The following is a 13,700-nucleotide window of genomic DNA, read 5'->3' as shown; positions in this document are numbered from 1 at the left end:
AACTTGACCCACCTGTCTGTAAAGATGTGAAATTAAACAGGAGACTCACTCGGACCCGTTTTTCTTGTAACACAGACAGATTACATGCCAAAATGACCGAAAACACGAATACATTTATCTGCCGTTTAAACTACGTTCAGTTGAAGACTAATGACGTGACAGCTGCTTTGTTGCGTTTATCCGAAATATTTGACACGTTTAATCCACAGTCAGCTGAAGCGAAGAGGCGTGGCGCAGCTCTGGCCGCCGATGACGCTGCGCAGCAGAAAACGTCACCTGATGATTCGCTCTGTCGTCACGGCCGGGAGCCCAACGTCTGACCGGGCAGTCAGTCAGTCAGGGAGGCGGTGTATTTAGTTTTTAACCCGGCCTGCCGTCTCCCCGGATGTTATAACCGGCTGTGCGGTGCAGAGATTTAGGGATGCGTCGCTCAGCGGGGAACCGGCGCACAGCGGAGCTGAAATGCGGACGTAGCCGTTAGCTGGCGGGCCAGGCCGCGGAGAGCTGGCTGTGCTGTCCCCGCCTCCTCCGCACCGGGACAGGAGCACGAATGCTGAGCGCGGATCTCTGCACCGACTCCGGTAAAAAACGTTGGCGAAGATGCGCAAGGACGTGAGGATATTGCTGGTGGGGGAACGTAAGTGGAGCCGTGGCGTAGAGCTGGAGCTGTGTTTGCAGAGACAGCCTCTGTTCACTTTAAAAGAGCCAGATGCTCCCAGCTGAGCATGTGATGCTGACTGTCCTCATGACGATGATGATGATGATGATGAGGGTGATGGAGGCTGGAAAGATCCCTCCTTATTTTACGCTCTTCGACCCCTGAAATTATCTAACTGGTCTCTAGTAATTATACCATACGATATTATTAAAATAGTTTTCCCTATGAATATTTTTTCCTACATCTTTTTTTAATCCATGCAGGGATTGGAGGCAGCTGTCTGAGATGACAGGATGAAAGGCCACATGCACACATTTTAATTTTGCATCACAGTTTTAGAAATGCAAAATCTGTGGACCTGTGATATTATTTAGATCAGGGGATACCAGCCTGTTTAAAACTGAGAGCTACTTCATTGGTACTGTGTCATACCAAGGGATAGCAGTACTGACTTTTGAACTAGTAGAGTCAGAGGTTGCTTTAATGTTATGTAAAATAAACATATTTTATTGCTTTTTTTTAAAAAGATATTGTCATTTTCAAATTTATATAAAAGCATGAGTAATTCTAAAGGAAGATCAACGGAATAAAATAACATTTTAGATGTAGGGTTGCGCTATTTTTTTTTTTATAGAAAAGGCTGGAGTGCATCACATGTGGCCCTAGGAGGCTACCTGGTGCCTATGGGCATCATGTTGGTGACCCCTGATTTAGAATAATGAAATTCCTTGCAAATACACTGAAATTAATATTAGTGTGTTTGTGAACTATTTTGAACCAGCTTTTAGTTTCAGCTGAAACGCATACTTGTCTCTAAACTGCCTTGCCCTCCCTCCCCAGCCAAGGTGGGGAAGACGTCCCTCATCATGTCCCTGGTCAGCGAAGAATTTCCAGCTGTGGTATGAGCGCTTTACTTTCACGCCGCAGCTTTTCACTGAGACGTTGTTTCCAGATGAGCAGTGATGGGTGTGTTCGGTTTGGTCCAGGTTCCCTATCGAGTCGAGGAGATCACCATACCAGCAGACGTGACGCCAGAAAGAGTCCCCACACACATCGTGGACTATTCAGGTACTCTGCAACCATGGTGGATCAGTCCTGCTTATCTATGTTCTACCCTCACCATACAGTGACCTACAAAAATATTTACACCCTCTGAGCTTTTTCACCTTTTGTCACTTTACCACCACAGTCTCTGTTTTTTTTTAGGATTCATTAAGATAAACAAACATAATTATGGATAATTGCGAAGTGGAAGGAAGATAGAAACATGGTTTTTGATTCTTTAAAAACATAAACAATTGTATAACTGTGGCATCCATATGTTTTCATTTCTCTTGAGTCAACGCTTTCTAGAACTTCGTTTAGCTCCAGGTACAGCTGTAGGTCTTTTGGGTTCTTTCATTGTCAGGTTTGCACTACACGCCGACCATTTGGCCCAGCCTTCTTTTGGCAAAATAGTTTAGGTTAGATTGGATGAAAAGCATCTGCCTTTAACAGATTTTCGTTCAGGATTACCCTCAGTTTAGTTTAATCCATCTTCCCATCAGCTTCGACCAGCATCCGTGTCCCTGCTTAAAGAAAAGCATTCCCACAGCATAGCTGCCACCGCCTTGTTTCACCATGGGTTTTGTGTGTTCTCTGGGATTTTCATTAACATTTGATTACCATTTATTTTGCCACAAATAGCATTAGGTTCTTTTAATGCAGGCAAAAATGTTGGTCTCACGTGACTAGATCATCTTCATCCATGTTTGCAGTGTCCCCTAAATGGCTTGGAGAGGACTCCAGTTAACTTTATGTTAATAATGGCTTTCTTCTTGCTACTCTTTTATAAAGATCAGATCTATAGAGTGTAAAAGTAACAGTTGTTGTCTTGACGGGGTCTCCCAGTACAGGCGTGGATCTCTGCAGCTCCTCCAGAGTTGCCGTGAGCCTCTTGGCTGCTCCTCTGATTATTGTCCTCTTTGCTCGGTCTGTCAGTTTAGGAGGTAGACCATGTTTTAGTAGGGTTGCAGTTGAGTCATATTATGGCTCTTAACCTTTAAATTATGGATTCTACAGAGCTCTGTAAGATGTTTAAAGCTTGTGATATTGTTTTATGAGCTAACCCTGCTTTAGACATTCCCAGACCTTTCTCCCTTCGTCTTGTTGATGCTGTTTGTTCACTGAAGTTCTTCAACAAACCTTTGAGGCAGCTGCATTTGTATTGATATTAAGGCCCAGTGTACGCTTTCTGGTGAAATTGGAAGAGTTTGGCTGCGTTTGCCGAATGTTTCCTCGCTGACGCCAATGTTTAAAACCAGAGTGTAATGGTTCAGAAACCGTTTCTATTGTCGTGTAAACAGGAAAAGGTAACTTTTTTTCTTTTGACAGGGAATCCCTGGCTCGTTCGCAGTACATCAGAATTCGGTAAAAATAATGCACAGAGGCACAACATTACAGCTGCCTACAATTTTAAAAACCGCAGAGGAAGAAAAAAAAAGGCGGACTGTACTGTGTTGGCTGCAGACGTGACAAGGCACAGTTATAATTCAAAATGACTCAGCTTGAGCAACAGTTGAACCTCGTCGTCTGTCTGTAGGAAAACTGACTTGTAGACAGCATGCACGCGTGTGTTGCGTTTCAAAGAACGCAGTACGCTAGTGGCATGGAGTGGGACTTGCACCATTTTTCTTTTCGCCATGTAAACAGAGATTGTAATTAGAATGTCGTCCTGTACACGTGTTAACAGAACCAGAAAACAAGTTCATTTTTCAATTGATCGATGTTGTGTAAACAGGACCTCTATTACACAATTAATTAGTCAGCTTCTGAAGATAGTTGGCTACACTGGATTTTATTAAGAGGTAATCGTTAAATACTTTTTGACACATTTTTCTTTGAAAAAAATGGTTTTAACTGTATATCCTTCCATGTTTTACTGTTTGGCATTACTTTGTGTTGATATGTGTTGTGTTGACATAAAATCCCAGTGAACTATAGTACATCAAGGTTTGTGGTTGAAACGTGGCAAACTAGGGTGTGAAAACTTTGCGAGACGCTGTACTTGTGCTCCTTCCACAGAGGCAGAGCAGACCGACGAGCAGTTGTTTCAGGAGATCTCTAAGGTCAGTCAGTGAATTATGCTCGGCTCAGCCAGCTTGAAGCGTTTTAACTTCAGGTGAAAGCCTAATGGCCGTCTGTGCTGATCTCTCCTGCAGGCAAATGTTATTTGCATCGTATACGCCGTCAACAACAAGACATCCATCGAGAAGGCGAGCCTGTTCTGCCGGCATTTCCATCATTTGTTTATATATCAGGTCATCTTTTTGACACACGAGACAGACAGTGATCTATCTTAATTATCTTTGCAGGTGACAAACCACTGGATTCCTCTCATCACCGAGAACACAGACAAGGACAGCAGGTGTGTGCATTTAGACCGCGCAGGGGAGAAGAGGAAGACGTGTTTAACACTGTAGCATTAAAAACTATGGGGAAAGACAAGCACCCTTTAGATGATTAAACGTTTCTGTTGTTAATTGCTGTATATTAGGTGTTGTGACATGTCTGTGTTTATGTGCCCAGGGTTCCTCTGATTCTGGTGGGCAACAAGTCAGACCTGGTGGAACACAGCAGCATGGAGACCATTCTGCCTATTATGAACCAGTACAGTGAGATAGAGACGTGTGTTGAGGTGAGAAAGTGTAACATCTGCGACATAATGTCACATAGCCTGATTGACAAAAAGGACACGTGTCAAATATACAGGTCAACAGGATGACAGATCCTCCCTCATACATCAAGGCGATAATGAGGTGCCTTTTCTAAAAATGCATGCTTTGTTTCATGCTGGATCCACCTGGAGTGTTGGTTGCTGAAAAGCTCTGTCTCAGTCTCTTCTGACCAAAATGAACGGTTCCAGTTAAAACCTCAGCAGAGTTCAGCAAACTCTACAGACCATTATGTTTCGGATGGTAGAACAGAAGATTTTTTCTGACATCACTCCAAAACAACCAGTTGGCACCAAGATGGCATCTAATGGTTGTTTTGAAGACGAGGTGATCCCATAATACCACTCTTTGCTGCAGTTCACTAACGTTTAGCTGAACTAAGATTCTTTTAAACCTGAATCCTCGTCCAGCCTTGTTTGCCACAGATCTGGTTGTGTTAAACTCCTTCATTAATGCTTTAATTGTAGATATAGGAGGATTGGGTAATTCTGTCAGTTTCTTGTAGCCTGACATATAAACTTAAGCTCCGTCTGGACACCTCCATCCACATAACCGGCTACAAACTAGCGTATTTGCACATGCGAGCCAAAGTAGACCTGGCCTCTCCCCTAACTGGCATGCGCTAACACACAAAAAAGTCTGTGTCTGTTGTGTCTAACTGTATATATTGTTTGTGTGCATCCTGAGCCGGTGTCTGTCTCAAATAAATGTCACCACGGTAAGACGCGGTGACAAGATTCTTGAACAATGGCGGACTTCGGCGTTGTGTTTCAGACACTTCAGTTTATCGTGGATTTTTCTCTAGCACATTTTTCCTCTACCGACGTTCTTTCTCCTGCGTTTGTGGTTTTCACCCTGTTCTTCCTCCTTCTTTATTTCTGTGGCGGCATTACTGCGCCACCTACTGCCGTGGCATAAGCTCCTTATGTTGTGGTTTAATCTTTATGCTCAGGTTTTCTCTTCTTTCTCATTTTGAAGAGTAGCACCAGCATCTGTGCATGTGTCTCAGATCATCTTTACACCTAAAAATACTAAAGTGTGAATAATTCAATCTGTTCAGTTACGGTACTTTTAGGGATGAGGGTTTTCTTTGGATGAAAAATATTATTTCTTTCATGACATTTTCCCCACTTATCAAACATCCTGAAATGTTTAAATATATGGTGCAAACAAGCTGTTGCAGCTGTTTTAGGTTTTTACACATGTTTATCTGGGATGCCAGTAAGCGAGGAAGGTGCTTTCTTATGATTATATCTGGAGTCAAAGTAACATTTGCACATTGTCATCTCAGTACACTCAAAGGGGTCGTATCATGCTTTTTATTGCCTTCCTTTTTATATTGAAATCATTCAATGCTTTGATCTGAATTCCTCATTACTGTTGTAATGATGTCCACGATCATACTCAGCAGTTCTTCAGCAAATACTGTGACGTAATTGTTCACAAAACTTACTAGAGAACGGAGAAAGCTGAAAAATATGACCCAAACAGAACATGAAGATATCTAAGCAGCACCTGGAGAGACTATATTCAATATCCCTGCATTCCTAGAGACTCCAAGTACACAACAAAATATATTTAAAGGGTAAAAAAGTTAATTTTGGATACTCGCACTGACTTTATTTCTCACTGTTTGAAATTATTTGCTCTCTTTTTAGGATTAAGAAATAAAAAGCTTCTTTTCCTCAGCTTCCTCAGCAGGAAGTCCTGACCTGTTGATAGTCTAACCAAGCTCCACCTGTAGGTGTTTTCAGACGGACTAATTAGTTCAAAGCTTTGCTCAGACGGATCGCGTGTCTTAATATCCTGTCTGACGGCTACTTAGAGCAGCTCTTTCGGCAGTGATTTATTTTTTTCACAAGGATACAAATACCAGTGGTTTTCATATCATTAAGTAAAACCCTGCATGTGAATGTAGAAAAAACATGCACACATAAGTTTGTTTTTTTCCCTCCTCTTTATAGTGTTCAGCAAAGAATCTGAAGAACATCTCTGAGCTGTTCTACTATGCCCAAAAGGCAGTCCTCCACCCCACAGGTCCCCTCTACTGTCCTGAGAAGAAAGATGTAAGTGCCTAAAATAACAAATTGTGCATTTCTCTTATTTAGCATATAGCCCTATTTTGAATAGAGATTTAGTGGCAAATTTTTGGTCGTTGATTTCTGCAAAGATCTGACTGTTGTGGCCATTTATGATAAGTTTTGTGGATTGTAATTTCTACCAATTTAGTTTTCTTCTTTGGGTAGCTGGAATATATTTAAGTTAGTTTTAGAACCAAAAATTTTAATTTTATATTTGGAATTGTTTAGATTACGTTGTTAATTGTTAGACCCTCCCATTAGTTTGAGTAATTAAGAACACACCGGGTGCTCGGTGCAGGGCTATGGTTTGGTAAATGTCTGGTGTGTTGACGGGAGGTTTTGTAAATCATTTTTTGACCACTTTTTAGAGCTTCGAACATCAAATTGAGATTTTTTGTTTTCAACTAAGTTGCAAAACATCTTTTAGTAATTATTTTGTCTCTACTTTTTCAAGAAATAAATCACATATTGTTTTATGAAATGTTTATTTCAGGATCGGGAGAGATCGGCAAACACAAATAAGGACTCAAACACTGTTTCTGTTAGAATATAAGGCACACATTTATTATTATTCCCCACAGAATACAGCACATCAAAACAATTAGCTCTTCACACACGCAAAGTAGCAGGCAATAAAGCAACAAGCTTTCAAACAAACGTGACGCTCAACAGATTCTCAGAATCAGCTCTTACCATTGACACGAACTGGGAGCCCTCAGTCCTAGGTTAAGATCAGCGTTCACGATGCCGGTATTCCACACACGAACTCACGGCAGACTCACCGGGCTGAGGGCAGTCACCTCTTTATATACTTGTAAACAAAGAGTCAGATGTGGAGCGAGAGTGGCCATCTCTCACTCAACAGCTGCCCTGCCTCCCTAAGCATGTTTCCCAAAACATCAACCGTTCCCAGCACCTCAGCAGTGTGCGAAGCAAAATAATATGAGTGCTCTCAGAATACAGCAAATATAAGCAAAATAAGAAATACAGAATCAGTCTTTCCCACAACACATTGTCATAGGTTCCCACCACAAGTTAAAACAAGTTATAACAAAATAACACATGTGGTTCTTAGTTTTATGTGAGCATCATAACAGGCACGAGCATGTATGTTGCTCTTAGTTTAAAACTAACCAGTTTTTCCCAAAATACATAGTCAAAGAACAAAAATAACTCTTTAATATATCATTCCACCCCTTGGTCTTTGACAAAACCTAATTTTGGAAAAACCATCCCCAAGATCTATTTTCATCAGCAAAGTTATCCTTTCTGTCCCACACCACTTTTTGATTATAATCTTCAAACATTACATGAGGTTAACACTATAATAACAATGATAAGCAAAAGCAAAGGAGGTACTACATAGTTTCGAGCAGTAACAGACATTCCATTAAAAATGTCCCACCAATGATGTGCAGATGATTGCTCTATTAACTTAGCCGCATGCAGAACCTGTCCTTGGGCCATAAATGTAGACACCTTTAAGCTGGAAATGTTGGACCTGTGTGATTTAACTAAGCAATTTAGTTCCGTAGACTGATTCAATGCGCATTTGAACCAATCCAGGGAGATAGTGAAATTGGTTAATTGATAGGTCACGTTATTCCAACTCCAGATGTATACATCAAAACACCCAACGAAAGGCACCTGAGGTAATTGAGGATGACTCTTTATTGTTTCTCTAGCAGGTTCATGAGTCCAATCACATAACACCTCGTCTCCGGTTAAACATGGGTTAAGATCTCCTTGTTGTAGCATACATACCATCCCTTTATCAGCAGTCTCGCATAGATCCAGGTCATGGGTGTAGTTTGTCTGTGGGCCAAACCAATCACCATCCAGTTTCAAAAACCAATACCCCTGTACAGTTACTACGGGCAATATATAATAATGACAGACAGTAGTACTATTGATAACATCAATTTGTGTCCAATGTCCTTCACACATAGTAGCATTACAATAGGTCTTCTGTGGTTCTAGTTGTAACCAACTTTTACTACTAATGTTCCATAGTTGTCTCCATTCGTGGAAATTTCCGGTAGTAACCACACGCTTAAACCGTTCTTGTTGTATGTGAGCGTGCATCATTTGTACGTTACATACCATCCAGTTCAAAGCTACAGAAATGTTCGTTAACACTTCTGCTGTCATGTTCCACATCTTTATTTGCCAGTTCAGTTCTTTAAGGAAGATCTTTGCAGTTTCCTCCTGTGATGTTACAACAGTAGGCATCCATAATCCAACCTGATGAACAGCTCTTGATGCATGCTGTCCAGTGTTTAATAACATAGTTCTTGTTATGTTATTGTCAAAAAGCGTTGGAAACACTTAACACAGTACCTGTTCCACCAAGCAAAGTGTCCCATCATGCACGTTTCGTCCTAGTGCATGTTGGCAGAGGAGGAGAAAAAAAAAAAAACAACAAAAAAAACTTTCCAGTGAACTTTGTTATCTTCGATTGTGCCATTTGTTGACAAGTGTGTGCAGCAGGTGCAATTTGAGTGTGTGTCTTCTTACACGCTCGTTCTGTAGATGATTCATATTGGCACAAACCTCTCCTTGAATCCACTTTAACGTTACATCCCTTGAAGACTACTGGAATGCTTCCTACACGCCACCGAGAGCATGTGTAGTCATCCTGGATTCCGGTGCACGTGCTGTCTCCCCATCACAGTTGATACGGCTGAACCACTTCGTTCAGAATCCGGACTGGTGCTTCTGCCCAACAGAGGTGTGCCAGCAGGACCATGGCAGCGAGGACATGGAGGATGATGGCCCCAAATCCTGCACCAGCCCTGTGGTGCCTCCCATGGTTTGGGACGTCCGCCATCGCGCTGTCCCTCGGGTCATCCAATCAGCAGATCCCACGGAAACATGGATCTGAAATCAAAATTAGTATTGCTATAAGACAAAAGAATAAAATTAGTTTTCTCTTATATAACATTTATCCATTTTTTCCTCCCCTGAGTAAAATACTGACACTGTTGCATCATTCCCTTGTGAAATGATTTCAGCTGGTCTAGGTGGACCATTTTTTTTGTCTCACCCAAACTTTGGCTCCTGGTTTATCTGTTGAGCCAAACCCCCCTGCTCCTCTTACAGTGATGTTAGTGGGGGCAGCCACCCCTTGAACCTCTGTCATTTCACAGGGTTCCACTAGCAGTTGTGCTAGTTTTTCTTCTTTCTCAATTACCAGGGATTTTCTCCTTGATAATCCCCATCAATCACTTTAGCTTGTATTGTCATTAACAGCTGAGGCCTGCAACTCCACAGGCCCGGACATCATCTTTCCCAATGACACAGCTTGTTGTATGGCTTTCTTAGCCAAATCTAATGCTCTTTGCTGTGCTTCTTCCCAGATAAAATTTTCTTTTTCAGACACTTTTCAGAATTGGAATGACCACATCCTTGTGCCATAAAATGCCTAATGTTTACACAATGTATAAACAAATGTGTAAATAAATGTAGGTGAATTTCATGCTAAAATATTTTTAACTCCTGTACTAAACATTTACATGTACATTAATACATTTTCCATTCAGATAAAATCACAAGTTTTATTGTTTATTTATTTTTACTCTCTTATGCACACATAATCCTGAGCGGTTTCTCAGTTTGTCAAATGCAGAGACAGTAAGACTGCCCCTGGAGCAATTGGCCTATTAGTCAATTGGGCCAATGCTTGCATCAATTTAGACTTCCAATCTGTTAAGTCATGATTATCAGACACACATTTTTTTTTTAATTCTTTCAACAGTCCATTCACTCTCACAATCAGCCCAGCAGCTTGCATATAATATGGAATGTGATAAATCCATTCGACATGTCGTTCTTATATCATCAATTGACCAATTCGTGATCTGAATTGGCAGGGCTCGGCCTTCATCCTAGTTAAACTCCATCAGATCCATCAGATCAGGGTACATGTTGCTCCTCCTCCTATCTTTGTTCTTTCTTTTCCTTTTTCTCACTCTCCTTACTTTTACCTCTTTGCCCGAGGATTCCTCAGACTCTGACACCTCAATCTCAACCACCTTAGCAGGTTTTCTGCGCACAACAGGCTCAGATTCTTCAGCAGGTGGAGCCGATGTTGTGGGATGAATCGCCTCTAGCAACAACTGAATCAAAGAATTTAATGGGTCCAGTTCAGCTCCAAATCCTGCACAGTTAACTTTTAAGCCTCTTCTTTGACACATCTGTCTCAACTCATCAGTAGGCAATGCGTGTATCTCTGAAGCAGGCACCCCAGCATTAATCAGTGCCCTCCACAACATGTTACGTGGTGGACCCTGTTGATTTCTCCCCCGCTCCCTTTGCGGCCTGCGGACCGGAGTTTGTTGAACTCGTGGTCTGCATTCCTCCTGCTTGCCCCATTCTCCCAGATTCCCCAGCTCCATGATTCGAGCCTTGATGGTTTCCATCGGGGCATCTGGAGCTCCCAGCATCACAGTAAGCATAGCTGCCCGATAATGCTGTGGGGCAGTTTTAATCAACTGATCTCTCACCACCTTCGGAACAGCCACTTGCTGATATCCAGCCACCATCCCCACTGGTAACAGATCACGCACACACAGCCTCGTCAGCCTCTGCACACACTCCTTTAATGTTAACCATTCTCCAGAAATTTCGGGCCAATCAGATACATTGGGACATGTTGCTCGTACTGCCTCACACCACACGTCAAACAATGATCTCGCCTGATCCCCCAAATTTCTCACTTCTTGCCTATAATTAGCATTTACATTCCCATCAGTGCTCAGACCACCAAATGCCATGCCATCTCCGTGATCTATTTCAATCTGTTCTGCACCTTCATCCAGCAATCGAGCCACCCATAGATCAGTGGGTTCGCCCGGATGCTGCCTTAATTTTTTAGTGATATGAGCAACTTCATCCTGCGAGTAATCTTCTGTTATGGTCCGTGACACTGCCGGCGGCTGCGGCTGTTCCACCCATTCCATAACAGGTTGTCCCGCAGCATCAAGTACATCATTACCTTGAGAATCTAGCCGCTGCCGGAAGGCTGCGGGTACATGCTGCTGCTCTCTTCTCCTTCGGACGACGGGTTTAACCCCCAATGGAGGGAAAGGACGTGGATCTGGAGGACCTCCAGAATCACTGTCCTCCTCATCGTCCCACATATTACCGTCCCAGCTTTCGGGATCCCAACCAGACCCCAATCCAGCTACAAACAAACGGACTTTTTTCAGAGGAAAACGGCGGGGTTTTTTCCCCTGTGTTTTCCTTGTTAACACAGACACCTGGGCCACAGCTTTTTCTGCAACACTGGTCATCTGTTCCAGCTGATTAGTCAGCATTTGCACATGCTGCCGATACAGCGACTCAGCAGACTGCAGCTCAGTCATTGCCTGTCTGTCTTTTAACTGCTGAGTTTTTAATTGTTGGCCAGCTTCATACTGCTGCTTCCATGCCGTAGCACAAATCCACAAGCGCCTCTGTAATCCGTCCACCGGAGCCTTTTTTTGCACCTCAATCTTCTGCAACACTGCCAATAATTCTTCGGGTCCCGCTGCCTCCAGCTGACCACCCCACGGCTCCGGTCGGCCCCCACCATTGCGCAAACACAGCGCTACCTCGTTACAGTGAGGAAGCTCCCATCCGGGTATTATCTCTTCCCCCTGAATTTTCTCATCTGAGTTCTTATTTCTCCTTTTAAACATATTTCTAAACATATTTGTGTATTGTAGTCTCTCCTCCAATCCTGCCGACAACGCCAAAATGTTTTATGAAATGTTTATTTCAGGATCGGGAGAGATCGGCAAACACAAATAAGGACTCAAACACTGTTTCTGTTAGAATATAAGGCACACATTTATTATTATTCCCCACAGAATACAGCACATCAAAACAATTAGCTCTTCACACACGCAAAGTAGCAGGCAATAAAGCAACAAGCTTTCAAACAAACGTGACGCTCAACAGATTCTCAGAATCAGCTCTTACCATTGACACGAACTGGGAGCCCTCAGTCCTAGGTTAAGATCAGCGTTCACGATGCCGGTATTCCACACACGAACTCACGGCAGACTCACCGGGCTGAGGGCAGTCACCTCTTTATATACTTGTAAACAAAGAGTCAGATGTGGAGCGAGAGTGGCCATCTCTCACTCAACAGCTGCCCTGCCTCCCTAAGCATGTTTCCCAAAACATCAACCGTTCCCAGCACCTCAGCAGTGTGCGAAGCAAAATAATATGAGTGCTCTCAGAATACAGCAAATATAAGCAAAATAAGAAATACAGAATCAGTCTTTCCCACAACACATTGTCATAGGTTCCCACCACAAGTTAAAACAAGTTATAACAAAATAACACATGTGGTTCTTAGTTTTATGTGAGCATCATAACAGGCACGAGCATGTATGTTGCTCTTAGTTTAAAACTAACCAGTTTTTCCCAAAATACATAGTCAAAGAACAAAAATAACTCTTTAATATATCACATATATTTTTACAAAACAATGAAGTCGGAAGTGCGTGCAAATCAAACCACCTGTTACCACCCATGGCCTATGTTGGAAATTTAGTTTTTTTGGAACATAGAAGGCCACGAAAAAAAAAAACCCAACAAAGCAATTAATCTTTCTTAACAAAAAAGGCTGAAACTTATAAAGCTGCTTATTAAGCAGCCTTTCTAGATTGGGCGGTATTTTCAGACAAATGCATCAGCTGACATTTGAATCTGCCTTTAGCATCTTATATTAGCAATTGTCAATGTTAGCGTATTTAGAGTTTCTATTGTTTCCTTTTAGAAGCTTCCAACAAATTTTTTGGGCTTCTTATGATTTTAGTGTGAAACATTTAATTGAATTCAATTTAATTTATATAGCGCCAATTCATGAAACATCTCATCTCAAGGCACTTTTCATGGTCAAATTCAATCAGATTATACAGATTGGTCAAAAAATTTCTTTATAAGGGAACCAGTTGATTGATTCAAAGTCCCGGCAAGCAGCATTCACTCCTCCTGAAGAAGCGTAGAACCATAAGGAGAGTCGTCTGCATTGTTGATGGCTTTGCAGCAATCCCTCATACTGAGCAAGCATGAAACATCTTGGCGATGCTACAAATTGCAAACTTTGAATCTAAAAACTTCCACACCAAAGTGGTGGTGTTGCCATGAGCTGTCAGTGCTTGGATATGGTGCATCCACCGATTAGAAATTAAACATAGAAAGAAACATCCAAGCATAGTTTCTGCCTGACCAATCAGCTGGTAGCAATTAGATTCT

General features: G+C 42.2%; 2 protein-coding genes across 5 annotated transcripts in view; one reads left to right on the top strand and one right to left on the bottom strand.

Annotated features, from left to right (window-relative positions):
• The first annotated feature begins 322 nt into the window (after positions 1 to 322).
• rhot1b (ras homolog family member T1) overlaps positions 323 to 13,700 on the top strand; it is a 30,790-nt gene continuing 17,412 nt past the window's right edge. For 2 of the 3 annotated variants that reach the window (XM_012873170.3, XM_036136806.1), the window contains exons 1-8: positions 323 to 637; positions 1,499 to 1,557; positions 1,645 to 1,726; positions 3,722 to 3,765; positions 3,859 to 3,912; positions 4,012 to 4,064; positions 4,226 to 4,334; positions 6,336 to 6,437. In XM_012873170.3, the coding sequence (XP_012728624.1) occupies positions 601 to 637; positions 1,499 to 1,557; positions 1,645 to 1,726; positions 3,722 to 3,765; positions 3,859 to 3,912; positions 4,012 to 4,064; positions 4,226 to 4,334; positions 6,336 to 6,437 (540 nt within the window). In that variant the 5' untranslated portion in view covers positions 323 to 600. The remainder of the gene's footprint in view (positions 638 to 1,498; positions 1,558 to 1,644; positions 1,727 to 3,721; positions 3,766 to 3,858; positions 3,913 to 4,011; positions 4,065 to 4,225; positions 4,335 to 6,335; positions 6,438 to 13,700) is intronic. The other variant, XM_012873173.3, reaches the window with a different exon arrangement.
• LOC118563103 lies at positions 7,551 to 12,697 on the bottom strand. 2 transcript variants are annotated; one of them, XM_036136811.1, is made up of 2 exons: positions 12,417 to 12,697; positions 7,551 to 9,353 (listed from the first exon to the last, which is right to left on the bottom strand). In XM_036136811.1, exon 2 carries the CDS (start codon positions 8,739 to 8,741, stop codon positions 7,752 to 7,754), a length of 990 nt encoding a protein of 329 aa, XP_035992704.1. In that variant the 5' UTR covers positions 8,742 to 9,353; positions 12,417 to 12,697; the 3' UTR covers positions 7,551 to 7,751. The 2 variants fall into 2 exon arrangements, with proteins under 2 accessions (XP_035992704.1, XP_035992703.1); XM_036136810.1 differs by having other exon boundaries at positions 7,551 to 9,332.

This window comes from Fundulus heteroclitus, chromosome 5 (genome assembly GCF_011125445.2).
Source record: "Fundulus heteroclitus isolate FHET01 chromosome 5, MU-UCD_Fhet_4.1, whole genome shotgun sequence".
Classification (NCBI taxonomy): domain Eukaryota; kingdom Metazoa; phylum Chordata; class Actinopteri; order Cyprinodontiformes; family Fundulidae; genus Fundulus; species Fundulus heteroclitus.
Note: the sequence above shows the minus strand (reverse complement) of the source record. Positions and strands in the feature narration are given on the sequence as shown.

Coding starts and splice junctions, on each gene's coding strand:
- LOC118563103 (XM_036136811.1), bottom strand. CDS start 8,741: ATGTTATTAAACACTGGACAGCATGCATCAAGAGCTGTTCATCAGGTT.